The 25,031-nt window shown below is 46.6% G+C and overlaps 1 protein-coding gene across 4 annotated transcripts in view; it reads right to left on the reverse strand.

Moving 5' to 3' along the window:
- The window catches only part of sh3yl1 (SH3 and SYLF domain containing 1), a 239,990-nt gene that overhangs the window by 122,404 nt on the left and 92,555 nt on the right, over positions 1–25,031 (reverse strand). For all 4 annotated transcript variants that reach the window (XM_072498654.1, XM_072498653.1, XM_072498656.1 and 1 more), the window contains one exon: positions 1,127–1,239. In XM_072498654.1, the coding sequence (XP_072354755.1) occupies positions 1,127–1,239 (113 nt within the window). The remainder of the gene's footprint in view (positions 1–1,126; positions 1,240–25,031) is intronic.

Consider the following 25,031-nt stretch of genomic DNA (forward strand, 5'->3'; position numbering starts at 1 on the left):
TGGTGCCCAGAACTGCTCACAGTACGTTCAACGGGTCTAACCAGGGTTTTATGTAGCTGCAGTATAACCCCTGTGTGTTTATATCCCTAAAGATATAAAGGCTAGCATTCCAGTAGATTTTCTGATTATTTCCTGCACTTGTTCGTGGCATTGTAAGGGAACCTGAACCTCCAAGTCTCTTTGGACATCCATTGTACCTAACCTCTTTCCAGTTAGAAAGTACTCTGCTCTATCCTTTTTTGGTCCCAAATGAATAACCTCACACTTGTTTACATTGAATTCCATCTGCCACAATTTTGCCCATTAGCCCAAGACTGTTAATATATCCTTGCAATTGTATGCTATCATCTAGGCCATTGACAAAGCCACCTAACTTTGCATCATTAGCAAATTTGGATACATGAATTTCTGTGCCATCATCCAAGTCATTAATGATTAATGATTGAGGCCTCAACACAGATCCCTGTGGCGCACCATAGTCATTTCCTGCCAATTAGAGTAATTACCCATTATCCCATTCTCTGTTGCCTGCCACTCAAACAATTCCTAACCATGTCAATAATTTCCCTCAACTCCATGGGCTTCCACCTTAGTTAACAGTCACTTATGTGGGACTTTATCAAATGCCTTCTGGAAGTCCATGTAAATAACATCCAGAGACATTCCCCTGTCCACTACCTTAGTAACCTTTTCAAAAAATTAAATAAGATTAGTCAGACATGGCCGTCCCTTCACAAATCCATGCTGGCTACCCCTGGTGACCGAAATGTTGCAAGTTTTTCAGTTACCCCATTCCTGATTCCAGACTCCAGCAATTTCCCCACCACAGATGTGAGACTAACTGGTCTGTAATTTCCTGCTTTCCCCTTTTCATCCTTCTTAAAGAGTGGCACTCCACATGTGCAATATTCCAATCCACAGGGACTACTGCTGAATCTCGGGAACTCTGGAAGATTATAGTTAGGACATCTACAATGTGCTCCCCTACTTCCTTTAACACCCTCAGATGGAAACCTTCAGGTCCTGGGGATTTGTCACCCAGTTAACATTTCGGTGACAAAAACATTTTGTGATCAAAGAATATTAAACCATTCATCAGATACCAACAAAACAAGTAACAGCTCACCTGCCAATGGGTCCAATTGCGACAGTAAAATTTCCACCTAGTGTGAGATTTCCCCCTTTTGCAAAAGCATCAACTGCACGCTTCTGATTCAGGATTATTACCAAGTCAGATACCTATAACAACAGTTAAAAGGGATTTAATTGGTGGAACTGCAATCCAACTTTGCATTACATATCACCAAGGAATTATGCTGCTGCTTCTTGATAATTTACCAAAACAAAAAATGGGATTAGTCATGAAAACTGAGGGTACCTATTGATTTATCAGGATAGTTACAACTGCACCATTGATAATTCTGTCAATGATAAAGTTATTTTAATATGTAATAAAAATGTGCAACAAAAATTAAGCACAACTATTTATATTCATTTTATGGATATTAATTTCTAAGCCTAAATAATGTAATCTGATTCACAAGCTTAAACACAGTCCAGTTAGCTTTCCTTACTGCTACTGCAAAGTTGGTTACATGCTGTGAGCTATCTATCAGTGCAGCACTCAGCGTTGACCTGCTTTTCACCTGTTCCCAGGCTCCTTCTTCAATACCTTCTCAGCGATTCAGACACTGGCCGCAAAATTATTTCTGTGCACTGGAATTGGGCGTCATTCACCAGGCAGAGAAGCTGCAGACACCAGCTGGGCGTGCCCAGGAGGTCACCAGTGAAGACCTCTGGAGTAGGTCTTGTTAGGTTGGGGGGGGGGGGGGGGGGGGGGGAGAATTTGGGACAGATGGGAGGGGTGTTGATTGCCAAATGTTGTCCACAGTTTAACAGGCAGGGAGTTTTATATTATTTGCTCCTTTCGTGTTTGACTTAGCGGAGTCACAGGAATACAAACAACAGACAACAAATACTCGGCTTCTTTATTGTACTTTGAACTGGAACATATATACACGTCATGAGTACAGCAGCACATTTCCACAGCTCTTACTCTGTTGGTCTACACCCACAACACCTGGGCCAAGTGAGACATTTCATCACTTCCTTCAGTATCTCAAATGTGATTCTACAACAGGATGAAGTGTTTGCAGTGAGTGAGACATTCTCTTCCACTTATTGTGCTTCTTTTAAAATGCAGTTCACCTGTTCTGATAAAGATTCACATCCAAAATGAAAACTATTATTTCCATAGATGCTGGCTGGTTAGGCATGAGACTTTCCCATATTTTCAGATTTTAGTTTACACAAAATCCTCTCAACTTACACTTCACCAAAATCAGTCCCTTCTTCTAAACAGTTCCTCACATTTAGACCCGCTGTATCATCTCTTTGCTGTTACTTATCGGGCATACAGTTTATTAAGCATTACTCCAGCTCATAATCCAATATTCCAATTCTAAGTACTTGATTGCTGAAGCATGGAATCTGGACAGTTGTGGGTTACCAAGACAAAAGGTCCCCTCCTCAAGTTAAGCTTCTGATGATCAAAAGTATAGATGATTGGGGACTCGCGATGGATTGTGGAAATGCTTAAGAAATCAGAAGCACAAAGGGATTTGGGAGTCCTTGTTCACGATTCACTTAAGGTTAACGTGCAGGTTCAGTCAGCAGTTAGGAAGGCAAATGCAATGTTGGCATTCATGTCAGGAGGGCTCGAGTACAAGACCAGGGATGTACTCTGGTCAGACCCCATTTGGAGTATTGTGTGCAGTTTTGAGCCCCGTATCTAAGGAAAGATGTGTTGGCCTTGGAAAGGGTCCAGAGGAGGTTCACAAGACTGATCCCTGGAATGAACAGCTTGTCGTAAGAGGAATGGTTGAGGACTCTGGGTCTGTACTCATTGGAGTTTAGAAGGATGAGGGGGGGATCTTATTGAAACTTACAGGATACTGCGAGGCCTGGATAGAGTGGACGTGGAGAGGATGTTTCCACTTGTAGGAAAAACTAGACCAAAGGACATCATCTCAGACTAAAGGGATGATCCTTTAAAACTGAGAGGAGGAGGAATTTCTTCAGCCAGAGTGGTGAATCTGTGGAACTCTTTGCCGCAGAAGGCTGTGGAGACCAAATCACTGAGTGTATTTAAGACAGAGATAGATAGGTTCTTGATTAATAAGGGGATCAGGGGTTATGGGGAGAAAGCAGGAGAATGGGGATGAGAAAAATATCAGCCATAATTGAATGGCGGAGCAGACATGATAGGCCGAGTGGTCTAATTCTGCTTCGATGTCTTTGGTGCAGTTGGACTTTTCCTTGTTCGAGACAATCATCATCAGACTCATGGTGAGAGTGCTACCAGCTGATTTGTCAGCTCAAGCTTTGATTTAGGTGGTATGGGGTAATTCTAGATTAGAAGAGTTGTTCATGAAGCTAAGGACTGTGGAAACATCAGCAAAGGGCTCCACTTTTGACTTCATGATGCAGCTAATGAAGATGGTTGAGCTGAGAACACTTCTCTGGGGAACCTCTGCAGCAAAGATGAACCGCCAATGACAATGATCACCTTTCTAAGAGGATATTAATGCCTTCAATAAAAGCGCAACTTCTGACTTTTACTCAGTTCTTCGAAGATCTGGCAAAAAAAATCATTCTTCCAGTGGAGCGGGCAGAGAGGGGAGCGATTTTTGGAGGAGAGAGCTGGAAGGTAAGCTGAGTTTTTGATTTTTAAACTTACTTTTTCGGAGCTTTTTTTTTCTCAGAGCAGCGGGAAACCGTAAGTCGGCCGTGGGGAGACCTGGGAAGGTTTGTATTACCCAATAAATTTGAACGGTGAAGAAACCCGAGACACTACACATGTAGTGTCTCCCACCCTCCCTCCTCCTCTAACCTAAAAAAAAAGACTCAAGTGCTGTGAGCAGGTAAGCTATTTACTTTTTTTTTTCTTTCTTTTTTACTGGGAGACTAAGTAGAGGTGATGGCAGCTAGGGCAGTGGAATGTTCCTCCTGCAGAATGTTTGAGGTAAGGGAGACCACCGGTGTCCTTGCTGACTTCACCTGCGGGAAGTGCAGCCATCTCCAGCTCCTCACAGACCGTGTTAGGGAACTGGAGCTGGATGAACTGAGGATCATTTGGGAAGCTGAGGGGGTGATAGATAGAAGCTACAGGGACATAGTTACACCTGAGAACAAAGGTAGCTGGGTAACAGTTAGAGGTGGGAAGAGGAGGAAGCAGTCAGTGCAGGGATCCCCTGTGGTCGTTCCTCTCAACAATAAGTATACCGCTTTGGATACTGTTGGGGGGGATTACCTAGCAGGGGTAGGCTGCAGTGACCGGGTCTCTGGCACGAGGTCCAGCTCTGAGGCTCAGAAGAGAAGGGGGGAGATTAAGAGAACAATAGTTGGAGGGGACTCAATAGTTAGAGGTACAGAAAGGCGGTTCTGTGGGCACGGGTGAGACTCTCGGGATGGTTTGTTGCCTCCAGGGTGCCAGGGTCCATGACGTCTCGGATCGTATATTCAGGATCCTTAAGGGGGAGGGGGAGCAGCCAGAAGACGTGATGCACATTGGTACCAATGACGTAGGTAGGAAAAGAGATGGTCGAGTGAGTGAACCATGGTTGACAAGAGAGGTTGAATGCCTTGTTAAGAGGAAGAAGGAGACTTATGTAAGGCTGAGGAAACAAGGTTCAGACAGGGCGCTGGAGGGATACAAAATAGCCAGGAGGGAACTGAAGAAAGGGATTTGGAGAGCTAAGAGAGGACATGAAAAATCTTTGGCGGGTAGGATTAAGGAAAACCCCAAGGCCTTTTACACATATGCGAGAAATATGAGAATGACTAGAGCGAGGGTAGGTCCGATCAAGGACAGTAGCGGGAGACTGAGTCTGAAGAGATAGGAGAGGTCTTGAACGAGTACTTTTCTTCAGTATTTACGAATGCGAGGGGCCATATTGTTGGAGAGGACAGTGTGAAACAGACTAGTAAGCTCAAGGAGATACTTGTTAGGAAGGAAGATGTGTTGGGCACTTTGAAAAACTTGAGGATAGACAAGTCGCCCGGGCCTGATGGGATATATCCAAGGATTCTATGGGAAGCAAGAGATGAAATTGCAGAGCCGTTGGTGGAACCAGGGGATTGGAGAGTGGTGAATGTCGTGCCCCTGTTAAAAAAAGGGAATAGGGATAACCCTGGGATTTCCAGGCCAGTTAGTCTTACTTCGGTGGTAGGCAAAGTAATGGAAAGGGTACTGAGGGGTAGGATTTCTGAGCATCTGGAAAGACACTGCTTGATTGGGGATAGTCAGCACGGATATGTGAGAACATAAGAACTAGGAACAGGAGTAGGCCATCTGGTCCCTCGAGCCTGCTCCGCCATTTAATGAGATCATGGCTGATCTTTGTGGACTCAGCTCCACTCTCCGGCCCGTGCACCATATCCCCGAATCCCTTTATCCTTTAGAAAGGTATCCATCTTTTTCTTAAAAACGTTTAAAGAAGGAGCCTCAACTGTTTCACTGGGCAAGGAATTCCAGAGATTCACAACCCTTTGGGTGAAGAAGATCCTCCTGCACTCCGTCCTAAATCTACCTCCCCTTATTTTGAGGCTATGCCCCCTGGTTCTGCTTTCCCCGACCAGTGGAAACATCTTGCCCGCATCTATCCTATCTATTCCCTTCATAATTTTATATGTCTCAATAAGATCCCCCCGCATCCTTCTAGACTCCAATGAGTACAGTCCCAGTCTACTCAACCTCTCGTCATAATCTAATCCCCTTAACTCTGGGATCAACCTAGTGAATCTCCTCTGCACTCCCTCCAGTGAGGGAAGGTCTTGCCTCACAAGTCTTATTGAATTCTTTGAGGAGGTGACCAAGCACATGGATGAAGGTAAAGCAGTGGATGTAGTGTACATGGATTTTAGTAAGGCATTTGATAAGGTTCCCCGTGGTAGGCTTATGCAGAAAGTAAGGAGGCACGGGATAATGGGAAATTTGGCCAGTTGGGTAACGAACTGGCTAACCGATAGAAGTCAGAGAGTGGTGGTGGATGGCAAATATTCAGCATGGAGCCCAGTTACCAGTGGCGTACCACAGGAATCAGTTCTGGGTCCTCTGCTGTTTGTGATTTTCATTAATGACTTGGATGAGGGAGTTGAAGGGTGGGTCAGTAAATTTGCAGACTATACGAAGATTGGTGGAGTTGTGGATAGTGAAGAGGGCTGTTGCCGGCTGCAAAGAGACATAGATAGGATGCAGAGCTGGGCTGAGAAGTGGCAGATGGAGTTAACGGTAGGGTTCTTGGCAATGTGGAGGAGCAGAGAGATCTTGGTGTCTATGTTCATAGATCTTTGAAAGTTGCCACTCAAGTAGATAGAGCTGTGAAGAAGGCCTATGCTGTGCTAGCGTTCATTAGCAGAGGGATTGAATTTAAGAGCCATGAGGTGATGATACAGCCGTACAAAACCTTGTCACGGCCACATTTGGAGTACTGTGTGCAGTTCTGGTCGCCTCATTTTAGGAAGGATGTGGAAGCTTTGGAAAAGGTGCAAAGGAGATTTACCAGGATGTTACCTGGAATGGAGAGTAGGTCTTACGAGGAAAGGTTGAGGGTGCTAGGCCTTTTCTCATTCGAACAGAGAAGGATGAGGGGAGACTTGATAGAGGTTTCTAAGATGATCAGGGGAATAGATAGAGTAGACGGTCAGAGACTTTTCCCCCGGGTAGAACAAACCAAACCATTACAAGGGGACATAAATTTAAGGTGAATGGTGGAAGATATAGGTGGGATATCAGAGGTAGGTTCTTTACCCCAGAGAGTAGTGGGGGCATGGAATGCACTGCCTGTGGAAGTAGTTAAGTTGGAAACATTAGGGACCTTCAAGCGGTTATTGGATAGGTACATGAATTACGGGAGAATGATGGGGTGTAGATTAATTTGTTCTTAATCTAGGACAAAAGTTCGGCACAACATCGTGGGCCGAAGGGCCTGTTCTGTGCTGTATTTTCTATGTTTTATGTTCTAAACTGGAAGCTTTTGGTTCCCGACAAGCTGAGAGAAGAAACAAGCAATGGAGATCCATCTCAGCTAGATTTGTGGTCTTTGTGAGTCCTTCTACGGGTTAATGAGAATGCACTGAAATTTAAAGACTATAAGGAAACCCCCAGGATCAAAAACCTTTGAAACGAGGCATTAGCATGAACTAAATGACACCAACAGTAAAACAAAATAAAACTTTGGCTTCAAACAATACAAGGATTTAGGTCCAAGACAAATAAAGTGATGCTAATTGATGTCTGTCAAGCTTAAAGTTCTAGCATATTGACAAACATAAAATAAAAGACTCTGCTCTCACACAATGGAGACAAAGGGCGCGGTCTACCGGCTGTTCACGCTGGTGCGAAATTCCGGTCCCATGCCGGCGCACGGGTTTCCCGGAAACGATGGGTACAGTCACTGGAAAATCCCTTTGACAACAGCGGGGTCAGTAAATCCTGCTGGCAGACTGCTTCCGCCACCAAAAATCCCACCCATAAAGTTACAGATTTGTGTGTTGGAGCTGGGGAAAGAGGAACTAAAATGCAGCCAGAGTAGGGTAATGAATCTGGAGGATAAGGGAAAAGGAGACATAATTAAAGTGAATGCGGGAATAATTAAAAGGGATATCTGCTCCTCAGTTATTGTACCCCAAAAGATTGAAGACTATATCCAAGAAGCTTGGGCTGACAAGTGGCAAGTTGCATTCGTGCCACACAAGTGCCAGGCAATGACCATCTCCTACAAGAGGAGATCTAACCTTCGCCCCTTGATGTTCAATGGCATCTTCATTGCTGAATTCTCCACAATCAACATCCTGGTGGTTACCATTGATCAGAAACTGAACTGGACGAGCCATATTAATACTGTGGCTACCAGAGCAGGTCAAAGCCTAGGAATCCTATGGCGAGTAACTCACCTCCTGATCCCCCAAAGCCTATCCATCATCTAAAAGGCACAAGTCAGGAGTGTAATGGAATACTCTCCACTTGGCTGAATGAGTGCAGCTCCAACAACACTCAAGAAGCTCAACACCATCCAGGACAAATCAGCCTGCTTGATTGCTCCCCCTTCCAGAAACATTCAATCCCTCCACCACCGACGATCAGCGGCAGCCGTGTGTACCATCTACTAGCTGCACTGTAATGACTCACCAAGGTTCCTTAGGCAGCAGCTTCCAAACCCACAGCCACCAATGACAAGAGCAGCAGGTACCTGGGAACCCCAGCACCTACAGGTGCCCCACCAAGTCATTCATCACCATGACTTGGAAACATAACACCGTTCCTTCACTGTTGGTGGGTCAAAATCCTGGAACTCTCTCCCTAAAAGCACTGTGGGTATACCTCAGGGACTGCAGTGGTTCAAGAAGGCAACTCACTACCACCTGGTGAAGAGCAACTAGGGATGGGCAATAAATACTGGCCTAACCAGCGATGCCCACATCCCGCAAATACATTTTAAAAAAACCTTTGCTCATTGTATGTGGAAGATGTTTGAAATAGAGGAAGGTTGAATGAGCTTTCAAAGGTTTCAGACTACTAAGGATTGAGGTGCAGAGTTGAAAACTCACACTTCAAACTCACTAAATATTAGCTTTTGGAAAAGCTACAGGTTGAAAGCAGAAAAAGACAGGTAGAAATTGAAGGGCTAAACCACCAACAGGATTAATTGGAAAGTGATAACAAATGTTAAGGCAATGAGGGTATTGAACACGTTAATTTTCTGGTGCCTCATGATTAAAATGCAGATTAAAATACACTTATTCAGTGTCAAAATAATAATCAAGATTGTTTCTCAAATTTATCCCGTAGTCATTTATGAATTTTATTGCATAATATTCACTGGAGCATGTGCGAACTTTGGAAACATAAACCTGCAACGAAGCTGTTCACAAAACCCCTAACTGTTTTAATTTCATTTAAGCATTTAGTTTTTTTCGTAACTTTCCCAAAATTAAGTAGGCACAACTGGGAAAGCAGGATTATTCACCTAAAATCAATACATTCAATACAAAGCATATATCAATGCTGAAACTGAATTGTCTGTTAGTCATAGAAATGGTATGACAGGTTATTAGTCGCACTATTTTTAGTGACTGTGCAAAGAAGCCCCTGAAGAATTAAGAGTTAAGAGTAAAAGATGAGTCATCTGTGTTCAATGACGTAGAATTTATTGATTTATTTTACTCTTTATAATTTTCAAGACCACAGACTAAAATTTACAGCTCCTTTGCCACTTTCATTTTCAGCAAAATACTAACAACCAGTCAAGCTAAAATGCTGACCCGATAAGTTAATCTTACCACTGGCTTTCAAATTGACAATGGCAATCAATCATGTGTGAATAACTGAAAGGTTACTTTATTTTTGCCCCAAATGATTGATCTAATGCTAACTCACCAAATTACACATCTTTGCTCATTTAATGAAAAGCATGTCTCATATAGTTCCAAAATTAAGGGGTCATCCACGGGAAAGAAAAAACTACAGCAAAGCAAGTTTTAAGACCAAATGAGCAAAATCATATTAACAAAAGGATTATAATACTTATGATTCGACAAAGAGGCCAAATTGTTCAACTAGGCCCAGTAAATGTGTCTCCATTCAAATCCTTCTAAAAAGTAAAATACATATTTTGGACCCATTTAAGACTTTATTTCATAAGTTACTATCAGGTTTGTTTAAACATTTATTTCAGATTAACTAAGCATAATATGAGATTAACAAGGGGAATAAAAACATACATTTACAAATTAGCTCCAGGCACATTGGTACATGTTCCCATCATTCCCCTTCAGGAGGAGGCCTGGTCTGTAATCGAGGGTCAGACCTTGCTTGTTACGTTGAGACTACTGGATGTGGCTGAAATTTCAGTGTTGCAGGCACTGAATCCTACAATATTAGAATATTTAGATGAAGAACATAGATCCATTCAGATGCTTAGAATAGGTGGATGTCATTGGTTCTGATTTTCATCTTAATTGGGCCTATGATCTGACTCAGTGGGCCACTCTGGTGATCAATTGTAAGCCCCACTGAACGTTGCCGTGGCCACAGTGAGAGTAGCAAGAGGGCGATGGGCCACTCCTGACCATGTTCATTCATAATCAGATCACTTTTGATCATTTTCTTTTTTTTTTTAAATATATTTTATTGAAATTGTTTTCCAAACAACAATTTTTCCCTCTTACAAAGCAAACGAAACAATAACAAAACAGAGATTTTTAATGATACACAAGTAACAAAACCCCATTATCTATTGACCTAAACTAAACTAACCCCCACCCCCCCCCCCCCCTCCCCCTGGGTTGCTGCTGCTGGTCATCTGTCTTCCCTCTAACGTTCCCCTAGGTAGTCGAGAAATGGCTGCCACCGCCTGGTGAACCCTTGAGCCGATCCTCTCAGGGCAAACTTTATCTGCTCCAGTTTAATGAACCCCGCCATATCGTTTACCCAGGCCTCCAGTCCGGGGGGTTTTGCCTCCTTCCACATGAGTAGGATCCTGCGCCGGGCTACTAGGGACGCAAAGGCCACGACATCGGCCTCTTTCGCCTCCTGCACTCCCGGCTCTTCCGCAACTCCAAATAGAGCTAACCCCCAGCCTAGTTTGACCCGGGCCTTCACCACCCGCGAAATCACTCCCGTCACTCTCTTCCAATACCCTTCCAGTGCCGGGCACGCCCAAAACATATGTGCGTGGTTTGCCGGGCTCCCGCCACACCTCCCACATTTGTCCTCCACTCCAAAGAACCTGCTCAATCTTGCCCTCGTTATGTGTGCTCTATGTAGCACCTTAAATTGAATCAGGCTAAGCCTGGCGCATGAGGAAGAGGAATTTACCCTGCTTAGGGCATCAGCCCACATACCCTCCTCTATCTCCTCCCCTAATTCTTCTTCCCACTTTCTTTTTAGTTCGCCCACCGACTCCTCCCCCTCTTCCCTCATCTCTCTATAAATCTCTGACACCTTGCCCTCTCCGACCCACACCCCTGAAAGCACCCTGTCCTGTATCCCCTGTGTCGGGAGCAATGGAAATTCCCTCACCTGTTGTCTAGTAAACGCCCTCACCTGCATATATCGCAAAAAATTTCCCCGGGGCAACTTATACTTTTCCTCCAATGCTCCCAAGCTCGCAAAAGTCCCATCTATAAATAAATCTCCCACCTTCCTAATTCCCAACTGGTACCAGCTCTGAAATCCTCCATCCATTCTTCCTGGGGCGAACCTATGGTTGTTCCTGATAGGGGACCCCACCAGGGCTCCCCGCACTCCTCTCTGTCGCCTCCACTGTCCCCAGATATTCAGTGTTGCCGCCACCACCGGGTTCGAGGTAAACTTTTTAGGTGAGAACGGTAGCGGCGCCGACACCAGCGCCTCTAAACTCGTCCCTTTACAGGACTTTCTCTCCAGTCTTTTCCACGCCGCTCCCTCACCCTCCATCATCCATCTACGTATCATTGCCACATTGGCGGCCCAATAGTAATCACCCAAGTTCGGTAGTGCCAGTCCTCCTCTGTCCCTACTACGCTGAAGGAACCCCCTCCTTACTCTCGGAACTTTCCCTGCCCACACGAAGCTCGTGATGCTCCTATCTATTTTATTAAAAAAGGTCTTGGTGATTAGTATAGGGAGACATTGAAATACAAATAAGAACCTCGGGAGGACCATCATCTTAATTGCTTGCACCCTGCCCGCCAGCGATAGAGGCTGCATGTCCCACCTCTTGAAGTCCTCCTCCATTTGTTCTACCAGCCGTGTCAGATTAAGTCTGTGCAAGGTTCCCCAGCTCCTAGCGATCTGAATCCCCAGGTATCGGAAGTTTCTTTCCACTTTCCTTAGCGGTAAGCCTTCTATCTCTCTACTCTGGTCCCCTGGATGTATCACAAATAATTCACTCTTCCCCATGTTTAGCCTATACCCGAGAATTCCCCGAACCCCCTCAAAATTCGCATAACCACTATCATCCCCCCCGCTGGGTCCGACATGTATAACAATAGGTCATCTGCGTATAACGAGACTTGGTGCTCTTCTCCCCCTCTAATCACCCCTCTCCATTTCCTGGAGTCTCTCAACGCCATGGCCAGAGGTTCAATTGCTAACGCGAACAACAATGGAGACAGCGGGCATCCCTGTCTCGTTCCCCTATATAATCGGAAATACTCCGATCTATGTCGACCTGTAACTACGCTTGCCGTTGGAGCCCCATAAAGAAGTCTAACCCAGCTAATAAACCCATTCCCAAACCCAAACCTCCTTAACACTTTCCATAAATACTCCCACTCCACCCTATCAAATGCCTTCTCTGCGTCCATTGCCGCCACTATCTCTGCCTCCCCCTCCACTGGGGGCATCATTATCACCCCTAATAGTCGTCGCACGTTAACATTCAGTTGTCTCCCTTTTACGAACCCTGTCTGGTCTTCGTGCACCACCCCCGGAACACAGTCCTCTATCCTCGATGTCAGTACCTTTGCCAGCAATTTGGCGTCCACGTTCAATAGTGAAATAGGTCTATAGGACCCGCACTGCAACGGATCTTTGTCCCTCTTCAAAATTAGCAATATCGTCGCCTCCGACATCGTCGGGGGTAGAGTCCCCCCTTCCCTGGCCTCATTGAACGTCCTCGCCATCAACGGGGCCAACAAGTCCACATATTTTCTGTAATATTCCACCGGGAACCCGTCTGGCCCCGGGGCCTTCCCTGCTTGCATGCTTCCCAGTCCCTTAATAACCTCGTCCACCTCAATCGGCGCCCCCAGGCCTGCCACCTCCTGCTCCTCCACTTTCGGGAACCTCAATTGGTCCAGGAACTGCCGCATCCCCTCCTCTCCCTCTGGGGGTTGAGACCTATACAGTTCCTCATAGAAGGTCTTGAACACCTCATTTATCTTTCCTGCCCTTCGCACCGTGTCTCCCCTTTCGTCTCTAATTCCTCCTATCTCCCTCGCTGCTGCCCTCTTTCGCAATTGATGCGCCAACAGGCGACTAGCCTTTTCCCCATATTCATACCTCCTCCCCAGTGCCTTCCTCCACAGTACCTCCGCCTTTCTGGTGGTCAGAAGGTCAAACTCCGTCTGGAGTCGTCTCCTCTCCCTGTACAATTCCTCCTCCGTGGTCTCTGCAATTTCCCTGTCCACCCTTAAAATCTCCCCCAGTAATCTTTCCCTTTCCTTGGCCTCTGTTTTCCTTTTGTGGGCCCCAATAGAGATCAGCTCTCCTCTGACCACCGCTTTTAATGCTTTCCAGACCACTCCCACAGGGACCTCGCCGTCGTCATTGACCTCCAGGTATCTCTCAATACACCCCCGCACTCTTGCACACACTCCCGCATCCGCCATCAGTCCCACATCTATTCGCCAGAGTGTTCTCTGCTCCCTGTCCTCTCCTACTTCCAGGTCCACCCAATGTGGGGCATGATCCGAAACCGCTATGGCTGAGTACTCCGCTTCTTCCACCCTAGAGATCAACGACCTTCCCAAAACAAAAAAATCTATCCGGGAGTACACTTTATGGACATGGGAGAAGAAGGCAAACTCCCTAGCCCTAGGTCTAAAAAATCACCATGGATCCACTCCCCCCATTTGGTCCATAAACCCCTTAAGTACCTTGGTCGCTGCCGGCCTTCTTCTGGTCCTTGAGCTGGATCTATCTAGCCCGGGTCCAGCACCGTATTAAAGTCCCCTCCTAAAATCAAGTTTCCTGTCTCCAGGTCCGGTATACGCCCCAGCATCCGTCGCATGAATCCCGCATCGTCCCAATTTGGGGCATACACATTAACCAACACGACCTCCATTCCCTCCAGCCTACTACTCACCATTACATATCTACCTCCGCTATCTGCTAAGATGTTCTTTGCTTCAAATGCTACCCGTTTCCCCACCAAGATGGCCACCCCTGTTCTTTGCGTCCAGTCCTGAGTGGAACACCTGTCCCACCCATTCTTTCCTTAGCCTAACTTGGTCCGCCACCTTTAGGTGCGTCTCTTGGAGCATAACCACGTCTGCCCTTAGACCTTTCAAATGCGCGAGCACTCGGGCCCTTTTTATCGGTCCATTCAGGCCTCTCACGTTCCACGTGATCAGCCGCACTAGGGGGCTACCTGCCCCCCTCCCGTGTCGACTAGCCATTACCTTCTCTAGGCCAGTCCCATATCCCGCCTCCGCGCTCCCGCTCGCTCCTCCAGCGTCGCACACCATCCCCGCCCACCCACTTTCTCTTTAGCCATTTCCTTTTGGATTTCCGTAGCAGCAACCCAGTTGTCCCCCCCCCCCCGCTAGATCCCTATCTAGCGTGATTGCTCCCCCCATATCACTTCCGTAAGTCAGCTGACTTCAACTGACCCCGGCTGCTCCTGCTCACTCCTCGACCCCCCCCCGTGTGGGGGAACTCCCATCCGCCTTGCGCCTGTCTTCCCGCCTTATTATTTCTGGCGCGGGAACATCCCTTTACCTGACCCGCCTCTTATGGCGCAGCTCTCTTTCCCCTCCCCCTCTCCTTCCCCATTCTCCGACTATGTCCCGTCTTTCCCCCCCCTCACCGGTGCCCACATTTCCCCAATGTCTCCCCCCTTCCCTGTTTACTTCTCAATTAACTTCCACCGTAACATTAACAAAAACAATAACAATAACATTTCCTGCAGCATCAGTCCCTCAGTTCCGGTCCAATTTCTCTTCTTTGATGAAGGACCATGCTTCCTCCGCCGTCTCGAAATAATAGTGTCTCTCCTGATACGTGACCCATAGTCTTGCCGGCTGCAGCATCCCAAACTTCACCTTCCTTTTATGCAACACCTCTTTGGCTCGGTTGAAGCTCGCCCTCCTTCTCGCCACCTCCGCACTCCAATCCTGGTATATCCGTACCACCGCATTCTCCCATTTGCTACTCCGCACCTTTTTAGCCCATCTCAGGACCTCTTCTCTGATCTTAAGGCGGTAAAATCGCACGATTATCGCCCTCGGTGGTTCTCCCGCTTTTGGTCTTCTCGCCGGAATCCGGTTTGCCCACTCCACCTCCATGGGGCCCGCAGGGGCCTCAGCACCCATCAGTGAGCTCAGCATCTTACTTGCGTACGCTCCACAGTCCACTCCTTCCACACCCTCACGGAGACCTAGTATCCGAACGTTCTTCCTTCGCGCTCCGTTTTCTAGGGCCTCGATCCTTTCAGTACACTTTTTATGAAGTGCCTCGTGCGTCTGAGTCTTAACCGCCAGGCCCAGGATCTCGTCCTCAATATCTGTCACCTTCTGCTCCACCACGCGGAGCTCAGTCTCCTGGGTCTTTAATGTCTCCTTGAGCCCCTCAATTGCCTGTAGCATCGGGGTCAGCACCTCCCTCTTCAGCAGCTCCACGCACCGTCTCACAATTTCATCCTGCTCAGGCCCCCATGTCGCCTGCGCTTTCTCCGCCGCCATCTTGTATTTCTCTCCCTCTGACCTTTTGTTCGATGATTCCTCGGGCTGCAGCCGCCGCCGCCGGTTTATTCCTTCTTCGTTCGGGGGGGACTCCCTTCCCACACACCCCACACCGGGTCGCGTCGTCGAAAAATTCCCCGTTGGGGCTCTTAAAAGAGCCCGAAGGTCCGTCGGAGCTGGAGCCGCCAAAACGTGCGGCTAGCTCGGCATCACCGCAACCGGAAGTCACTTTTGATAATTTTCAATCATAACAAAGCTTTGGACATTCAGCCATTTTTCTTTACCAGTTAAGAGAAGCATGACTGGAAATATCTGTGAAATATTTACGGCGGCACAGTCGTTAACGCAGCCTCACAGCGCCAGGGACCCAGTTTCAATTCCAGCTTTGGGTGTCTGCCTGGGTTTCCTCCGAGTGCTATGGTTTCCTCCCCCTGTCCAAAGATGTGCCATGCTAAATTGCTCCTTATTATCCAAGGATGTATAGTTAGGTGTGGTTACAGGGATAGGGCGGGTGAGTGGTCCTAGGCACTGCTCTTTCAGTGGGTCAGTGCGGATCTGATGGGCCAAATGGCCTCCTTCTGTACTACAGGAATTCTATTATATTTGTTCATATTCAGTAATAGTTGGGTTATCATTTATATTCAGATTCCAGGTGCATCAAAAAGTATGCGGTCACCTTATAGTTTAGAAGTATTGGTCCTATTCTTTATTTTATTCTTTCACATGATGTAAGCAAGACCAGCATTTGCTGTCCATCCCTAATTGTCTCAAGAAAGGGTGGTGAACTGCCCTCTTGAATCAGTGCAGTTCATCTGGTGTGGATCGATCCACAATGTTATTAGGAAGGGTGTTTCAGAATTCTGACTCAGTGACGAGGAAGGAACAGCAATATACCTCCAACTCAGGATGGTGTGTGGCTTGACGGGAAGTTGTTCCCATGAATCTTTTTCTTTTGTCCTTTTGGGTGGCAGAGGTCAAAATGGTTTGAAAGATGCTGTCGAAGGAGCCTTAACAAGTTGCTGCAGTGCATATTGTTTGTGGCACACACTGTTGCCACTGTGTGTCAGCGGTGGAGAGAGTGAATGAATAAGATGGTAGATGGGGTACTAATTAAGCAATCTGCTCTGTTCTGGATTCTGGAGTGCTGGTGGAAATGCATTCACTGAGGCAAATTAAGAGTATGCCATGAAACTCCTAGCTTGTGCTTTGGGGAGTCAGGAGGTGGGTTGTTCACTGCAAAATTCCCAGTCTCTGACCTGCTCTTGTAGCCAGTGGGTGAAATTCTCTACCTAGCGTTGCCGGTAACAGAGTTCCGAGAGAGGTAGAGAATCCAGTATCGTGAAGAAAATGGGTTCGCCACCTCTTTCCGAGGTTCACGCCCACGTCAATGGGAGGATGCAAATGGACCAATTTAAACAGAGTTAAGTGCTGTCAGTTTCCAGCTGACCATTTCAAAATCACACCTACGTGATGGGAGGTGATTCGAAAGCACTCAATTCTGTTTGAAGTGGTCCAGGACCTGTCAATGTTTGTTGATGTTTATAAACATTCGTTAGAGCATTTCAGAGTTACTCAAGTGTGAAGGAAGATGAGTGGAGCAAAGCTGACAGCTGTGTGTATGAAGTTGTTAATCACAGCCTCATAAAATCAATATCAAAGAGAAATGAATGAAAGGTTTGTAGCTCAAAGACCTGGTTAAGGATTGGGATTCGGGAGTGCAAATCTGGTGCAATTCAGCTCCAGAGGGAGAACATAGTTTCCCAAACGGAGAATTTTGCCCGTGTATTTATATGGATAGGTCAATTCGGTTTCTGGTCAACGGCAATCCGTAGGATGTTGCTAGTGGGGAATTCAGCAACAGTAATATTGTTGAATGTCAAAGGGAGGTGGGTAGATTCTCTCTAAGGGAGGGTACTATTTATCAGCCAAGTCTGAATGTTGTCCAAGTCTTGCTAAACATGGTCCTGGACTGGTTCAGAATCGGAGACGTTGCGAGTGGAACTGAATATGGTGCAATCATTAGCGAACATTGCCACTTCTAACCTTATACTGGAGGGCTGGCCATTGATGGAGCAGCTGATCATGGTTGGACCTAGAACACTACCCTGGAAAACTCCTATAGTGATGTCCTGGAGCTGTGATGAAAAGCCTCCAACAACTACAACCATTTTCCTTTGTGCCAAGTATGACTCCAAACAACAGAGTTTTCCCTGATTCCCAATAACTTCTGCTTTTTACTAGAGTTCCTTAATGCCACTCTCGGTCAAATGCTGCCTTGATATCAAGGACAGTCCCACTCACCTGTGTGCTCCAAATATTTTATGCATAGTTCCAAACTTTCTTTTACCAGTCATACATTACCTCAGGCTGAATTCTCCCCTTCCTATGGCCAGCAGCGAACTTACGATTGGGTGGAGAATAGTGCACAATAGAAAAATCACAATTTGCGCCCGCCGCTGATTCCGTCGCCTGTGCAGACGGATCCATGCAAAATCATCATTTGCATAGATTTAAATCTCATTGGAGGTTGGACACTAAATGCTCCACCCCTCTGCGATGCTCCGCTCCTCTTAGGTGGATGTCATACGGGCGAAAATTAATGCAAGTTGAATTAAACTCAAGAACTCTCAAAAAGTATTGGGCTTGCTGTCTGGGTTGGGGGGGGGGGGGGCGGCGGGGGTAGCAGGGAACAACTTTGTGCCACGTCTGTGGACTCGGCGTGTCCTCCTCCTCGGGATCAGCATATGGATTTAAACGCACCCGATTGGTGTTACTTATAGGCTTTTGGCTGCTCACACTGCTGACTGCTCACTGTATCCTGTAAATGTTCAGAGAGCCTGTGGTGATGTGACAACCCACACAGGCCACCCCTCTGGAACCACTAATGCCCCAGTGGTATCATCAAGGGGATGGACAATCAGTGGCCTATCAAGTGTTGGCACTCCCCAGAAGTGCTGACCCACTGCAGAGGAAGCAGTGGATTAGCAAGGCACACCTTAACCAAGGACACTTGCACCGTGGCCTTTCAAACCCTCCCTGGTACTCTGCCCGTCTCAGAGGCCTCACAACTGACCCCCAACTCTCAGGATCTCAAGCTGTCTCCTGCTGGTGAGGCTGGCAGGACTGACTGCCTCTGCCACCACCTCCCAGGCGCTGTTCAGGGGGGCAGGCTTGAGTCTCGGCCCATCCTGGGGAAGAGGGTGTCATTTCTCTCCTCATTGGCAGTGGGTCCACCTCGGACTTCTGTAATTGGGGGGTTGATCTTTCTGAGCCATCTTCATGTCTGCAATAAGTGTGCGGAGAATGGAGCGTTTAAAAGCATCTCCAACTGCCAGGCTCTTAGTAGGCTCACAAGTGGGGACATTTCTAAAAGAGAATAAATCAGATTTCATCATCCCTGCCCTCATCACGTTCTAGTGGCTCTCTACTGTGGGTGAAATAATAAAGATGTTTATCCTCACCTTCAAGTCTTTCCCTGGCCTTTCTCCAGTCCACCTGAGCATGCTCTCTTCTTCAATTGCACATCCTTACATGAACTCCACAACACCTGTTCATACCTTGTTTCTTCATCCATTCAGTCACTGTGTCCTAGGCTTCTTTAACTGCCTTGCTCAAGACTGCTATATCATGAACTGTCTAAATGTTTACAAGAAGTCTCCTGAATATTTTTTCCTTACAGCCTGCTTTTCTCACTTACTCCACTGTCCTCCATGTTTTTTAAAAATTTGTTCATGGAACATGGGAATTGCTGACGGGCCAGTATTTATCTTGTAATCCCTACCGTTCAGAAAGAGGCTATTCGGCCCACTACGTCTACACCGACTCTGCCCATCCTTAATTGCCATTGAACTGAGTGGTTTGCTAGGCCATTTCAGGGTGCAATTAAGAGTCAACCACATTACTGTGGGTCTGGAGTCACAGGTAGGCCAGACTAGGTAAGGACAGCAGATTTCCTTCCCTAAATGACATTAGTGAACCATTTGGGTTTTTTCGACAACCGGCAATGGTTTCACGGTCATCATTAGACTTTTATTTCCAGATTTGTATTGAATTCAAATTTCACCATCTGCCAGAGGATTACCCTGTATCTCTGGATTTTGTCCACCAGTATACAAGGTGTTTCGAGGTGAGGCACGCATTAAAGTGTGAGCAGCTAATAGTAAAAGAGAGATACTGAAATATTCTCACCCTTCTCCTTGCATTACCTAGCTACTCGCTTAATATACAGTACCCAAGTAGTTATTTTAAAACTGTCAAGGAGATCATCATGATCTGTAAACACGTAATAGAAACTGAAAAGTTATCAGCAATATCCTCTTTTGACAAAATGTGATTTTTAAACAGGAATAGAAACTTACAGAATCAAACAGTTTTACCTAATTCAGTACGCTATTGTTGGGAAGTGGAAGGGATTGAGATTCATTGAAATTCAGCAAAGCAAATTACCTGCCAGAAAATGGTTGATTTATTCTACCTGTGTCTCTCTTGTCCACGATTTATACTGAATTGATTTGTACAACCTTTGGGACACCAATACAAATGCTGTTATTACATTCCCAGCCATTTTCTTCTCCAGACTTCTGAGGTCTGTTGCAAATTTAATAAAATAGCTTTCCATCATTAGTGTTATCTCAATAATCAAAACCACCCACCTGCACATAAAAGTGAAACTGTTACCTCTTAAAATTAATACAAGGCAATTTAGTTGCTCCATATCCAGTACGGATTGTGTAATTCATTTTCAAACATTCTGGAATCAAGTTTTCGTCTACTTGTGAATTATCCTCATGCAGAAGTTCAAAATAGGCACAGAAATGAAGTTATGGGGAAAATATGCAACACAGTTTTGGGATTTGCAATATCCAAAATAACGAGTCTATTAATTATTTTTTGAGGCACACTCATCAGCAAGTAATAAGAATGCACAGACCTTTAAATATTATAGGATAGATTTTCCTGGGCTTGCATGTGTGAGTGGAATCATAGTGCAATACAACAGAAGTGTGCTGAGCCACAGGAAGAAATTAGCACTTAAATTTCCTGAGGGTCCTGATCTGTATATCGACAGTGAATATCAGGTAATATCATACAGCACCATAGATGCAGCGCTAAAAAAAAGTTCACTGACCTTATCAGAAGAAATAGATTATGGAACTGTCTCCCAATGTTTTGCACAAGGATAAAGCAATTATTGTTTGCATTTCATTGCATTCTGTCCCTCACAATCTACATTCTGTATGGGCTTGAAAGCCTTCTGACTTCAGTTTTGACATCTTTCTTGAACACCAGTTATTCCCCTCAGAGCAAGCACAGCCTGTGTTAAACATTTCGAAGCTTGCATAAGATTCCCATGCAAAAGATCTACTTATTTCTTACAAAGCAAATGTCAATGACACATCAGTGAGGGGTGGAATGTTTGGGCCGGGGGGGGGGGAGAAGTCGGTGCTGGTAACCACTAGCATTCACTGTGTAACAATCATTATTCTTCCATTTGTATCTCATACGGGAAAGCAGCATATATTGGAAATGATCTCACATTCCCTTTGAGGAGTTAACTGATAACTTTGCCGAATGAATTACAATAGTGAAACCCTGGGTTTGGCCTTCAACGCGATCTGCCTGGCAAGGGTAGTAGATGGTCCTAGAATTGTCACTCTACCCTCGGCACTTCCCTCATATAGTTGCTGGACTCTTCCAGACATAGCTGCCATTTGTTCCGGGTAAAGCAACGAATAATCCAAACTACTATACATGTTCAGACAGCATCCTTATCTTAAAGATTAGGCACCAAGTTCTGGCCCCCACATAGCTATGGAAGGAGGACCTCATCTTCTAGACAGAGTCTTCCCCACATCTGTCCCTGTTCATCGGCAGATCCACGGCTCTAAACCAGGACTTTTCAAACTCAGGGTCACGACCCATGATTGGGTCGCGGGCGAGTGTCAGGAGGGCTGCGGAGCGCCGAACAGCCGCTACCTGCTTTTACATGGAGAATTGCGGCCGTTGCCTCCTTTTAAATGGAGATACAGATTATGCTGCTTGTGGAATCTTCTGGCCAGAAGCGGCAGCAGAGAGTAGGTCACGTAAATTGGTGTGAAGTGCCACCCAGGGGCGTGCTTTTGGTACCAAAGCATGGAGCAGAGTTGCTTTGATTTTGCAACTGCTGGTAAGCAAGGCAAGTGAACTATGAAAATCAATCTTTATTTTTAAGTACGAGACGGCCAGAGATTCAAATAGGCAGTTTAACTATTGGGGAGGATCTCACAACAGAATTTGCGAGAGAGAGAGATGCTCAGGAGAGTCCAGGGAAGGACAGAGCAGTACTCATGTTTGGACTCCAGGGCCTCTGGTTAAATAAACTTAACTTGGAACAAAGATGTATAAAGGTGATTTCTTGAGGTCTGGTTTTGTCAATTGTGACAATGTAAATAAGGAGGCTAAGCCGTGTGTTATATGCAGAGAAATACTGGCAAATTAGAAAGGTTTCTGAATTTGAAAGAGAAGCAGTGTGTGAAAAATTATTATTGAGGTTGAGACCCCAGAGTCAGTTATTAACATTTAGCTGACTCCAAATTAAAACACTATGCTGCTGCAGCTTACCTGTAATACCACATTAGAAACTCGCCAGAAACCCACGAGGGTGTCAGCATTCTGGTGTAGCATCTCCCAGGAGTATCCAGTACTGAGTATCCACACGCATATTGCGCTTCACGATGACCTACATATGTTTGGATTTTCCATTTTCATATAGTTGAAGACAGCACAAATGAACTGGCTGGAGTTTGCACCTGATATGTGCACTGCCCTCTGCTCTTTTGAACCGTACTCAAGTGAGATCATGAGAACAAAACAGGCTCCCCTTTTGGAAAAAAAAAGTAAGTGCACATGGAGTGCATGTGTCATGAAGGTCGGTTGGCATGTGTCACAAAGTTCGGTTGGTGTGCGTCGCGAAGGTTGGCCACTTGCCAAAAGTGGGTCCCAGGATAAAAGGTTGAAATACACTGTTCTACATGCTAGCTCTCCAAGACGATTAAAAGGACAGGTATCGTTCAGCAACAAGGAGCAAAAAACAGAATTCAAGAGTTCTTGACAATACCAGAATGTCCCTTTAACATAGTTAGTGCCGAAATGGCAGCTCTAAAGCAATCGTGCCAGATTTTTTTAGAAGCAGTCTGCTTTGAACTGCATCCTGCAGGAAATCTGTGTACAGAGGCATCTGACATTCATTTGCATGTAATATGCATGACTTCATCCTCTTCAAGTAAAACCACCTTGAAAAGCCATATGGGAAATTCAGGGGCACTGCTACTCAGGTGCAGAAAAGGAGAAAAGGATTTTCCTGTGTATAACACAACAATATCACTTTTCCCTTTTTAGGTGCTATTTGTATGTTGAAAAAAAGATAAGTCTTTGTTTTAAAAAAAAAAAGATTTAAGGGCGGATTCTCCATTACTGCCATTGTTAGCGGGCTTTCCAATCCTGCGGAGAATGGAGCGTTGACCGAAAAACGGGATCAGCGCGGGGCACTGAACCCGTTCTGATGTTCTGGTCCCCCCCTCCCGGCACGACCTACACAATCCACGCCAGCAGCACCATGCAAAAAGCGATTTGCATGGATTTTAATCTAATTAGCGGGCTGGGAACCAGATGCTCCACCCCTCCGCGTTGCTCCAGCCCTCTTAGCCGGGAATCAGTCGGGCGTGAATAAGTGCAAGTATTTACGAGTGGGCCCAGGCACCATGGCCATTGAGGTGGAGCAAGAAGTTAAAAAAACTTTTCAAACTTCGGGTTTGTTGGGGGGGTGAATGCTTGGACCTCAGGGAGTAGCGGGGAGTAATTTGGCTAAAAGCGCGTGGACTCGGGGTGTCCACCTTAGGAGCGGGGTGTCGTAGCTGAGACCCCTATTGTAGCTATACAATCATTTGAACCCACCCCCTAGCTGCAACTTATAGCCTCCTGGCTGTTGAGACTGCTCATGGTATGCTACATGTGCTCTGAGGGCTCTGGTCATGTGGTTCCCCAACCAGCCCGCACCTCTGAAAACTTTCATATCCCAGCAGTATCATCAAGGGGATGGCCATGGCCATGCTCAATCACCAGCCCACCAGTCGTTGGCACTTCTCAGAAGTGCAGCCCCACAGCAGAAGAATTAGGAGAATAGCAGAACTCACCCCAAACGAAGGACACATGAGGACGGATGGCTACACAGCACGAACGCTTGATCACAAGAGCAGTTGCCACCCTCCTGGCCGGATAGCGCAAGGATAACCCATCAGGAGACCCACAGTAGATCTCATTGGGACAAACAGGATAGGGGTAATAGAGCTTATCGCTAACACCAGTTGTGACATACCCTTGTTGGCAGGGATGGGTGGTGAGGATGGAAGCTCCTCACTTCACAGGCCAGGTATCAGTCACTGATGGGGTCAGGGTTGCAGTGCGGACTAACACATCGAAGGGGCTGGAGGGGGGATGTGGGGGAAAGGCATGTTGAGGGTGGTAGTACATTCAGGGTGACAAGGTAACCTGATGGCATTAGTTGGTCAAGGGAATCCTCATCTTGCTGACATTCCCTGTCTCTCCCTCCCACCTGCAGAGACATGGATTTGGACAACAGCCAGTTATGTTTGCTATCTACGTGGTCACTGGTGCCATTGCAGATGCATGGCAGCGAGAGGGCCAGGGAGGACCCTGCACAAGAGGAGCCTTGCCCAGAAGAGCAGGGGCCAATGCTGTCTGTCCAATAGACATAAGAGGAGGTGCGAAAGAGGTGATGCTTCGGCCATGTGTATGCCATCAGCGCCTGTCCTTCGAGGAGCTACCGGACTGCCTGTGCTGCCGAAGACTTTGGCTAACCAGTGAAACCATAGGCCACCTGATTCAGATGGTGGCACACCTGGCACCGCGGGGGTATGGAAGAGGACACCTCCTTCTAGTGCCGTCAAGGTGACTGTCGCCTTGAACTTTTATACCTCTTGCTCATTCCAGGGCTCGAGCTGGGACCGGTGTGGGATCTCGAAAACATCCGCAAGCAAGTGCATCTGGGTTGTCACGGATGCCCTATGTACCTGGGTATCGACTACATCATGTTCTACCTGGACCAGGCCCAAGAAAGTGCCCAGGCAGCCGGATTTACCAATATCGTGGCAGGTCCATGAGGCGATCGATGGCATGCATGTCGCCTTCTGATTACTGGTTCGACAAGGGGTGCCCTTCATCTACAGGAAGGGCTTCCACTCCATGAATGCGCAGTTGGCAGCAACCACCAGCTGTTCATCATGCACGTTTGTGCCTGATATCCAGGCAGCGTGCACAACATCTACCTCCTGGCATACTCATCGGTTCTCGGTTCTCACTTGGTTGAGGTGTTAGCTAGTGTGCAACAAGACTACCCGCTGAGTCATAGCTGTGCAGAGGCCCCGGACCTGGGCAGAGAATCTCTATAAGGACTTCCATGCAGTAACCAAAAGTGTCATCGAGCGGTTCCCTCTCCTTCAGTCCTTCCGCCCTTTCACTCCACCTTCCCCTCCTTTCCACTACCAAAGCGGGAGAAGATGCATGGGTAGGGATGCTGTCATACA

Source organism: Scyliorhinus torazame, chromosome 4 (assembly GCF_047496885.1).
Source record: "Scyliorhinus torazame isolate Kashiwa2021f chromosome 4, sScyTor2.1, whole genome shotgun sequence".
NCBI lineage: Eukaryota > Metazoa > Chordata > Chondrichthyes > Carcharhiniformes > Scyliorhinidae > Scyliorhinus > Scyliorhinus torazame.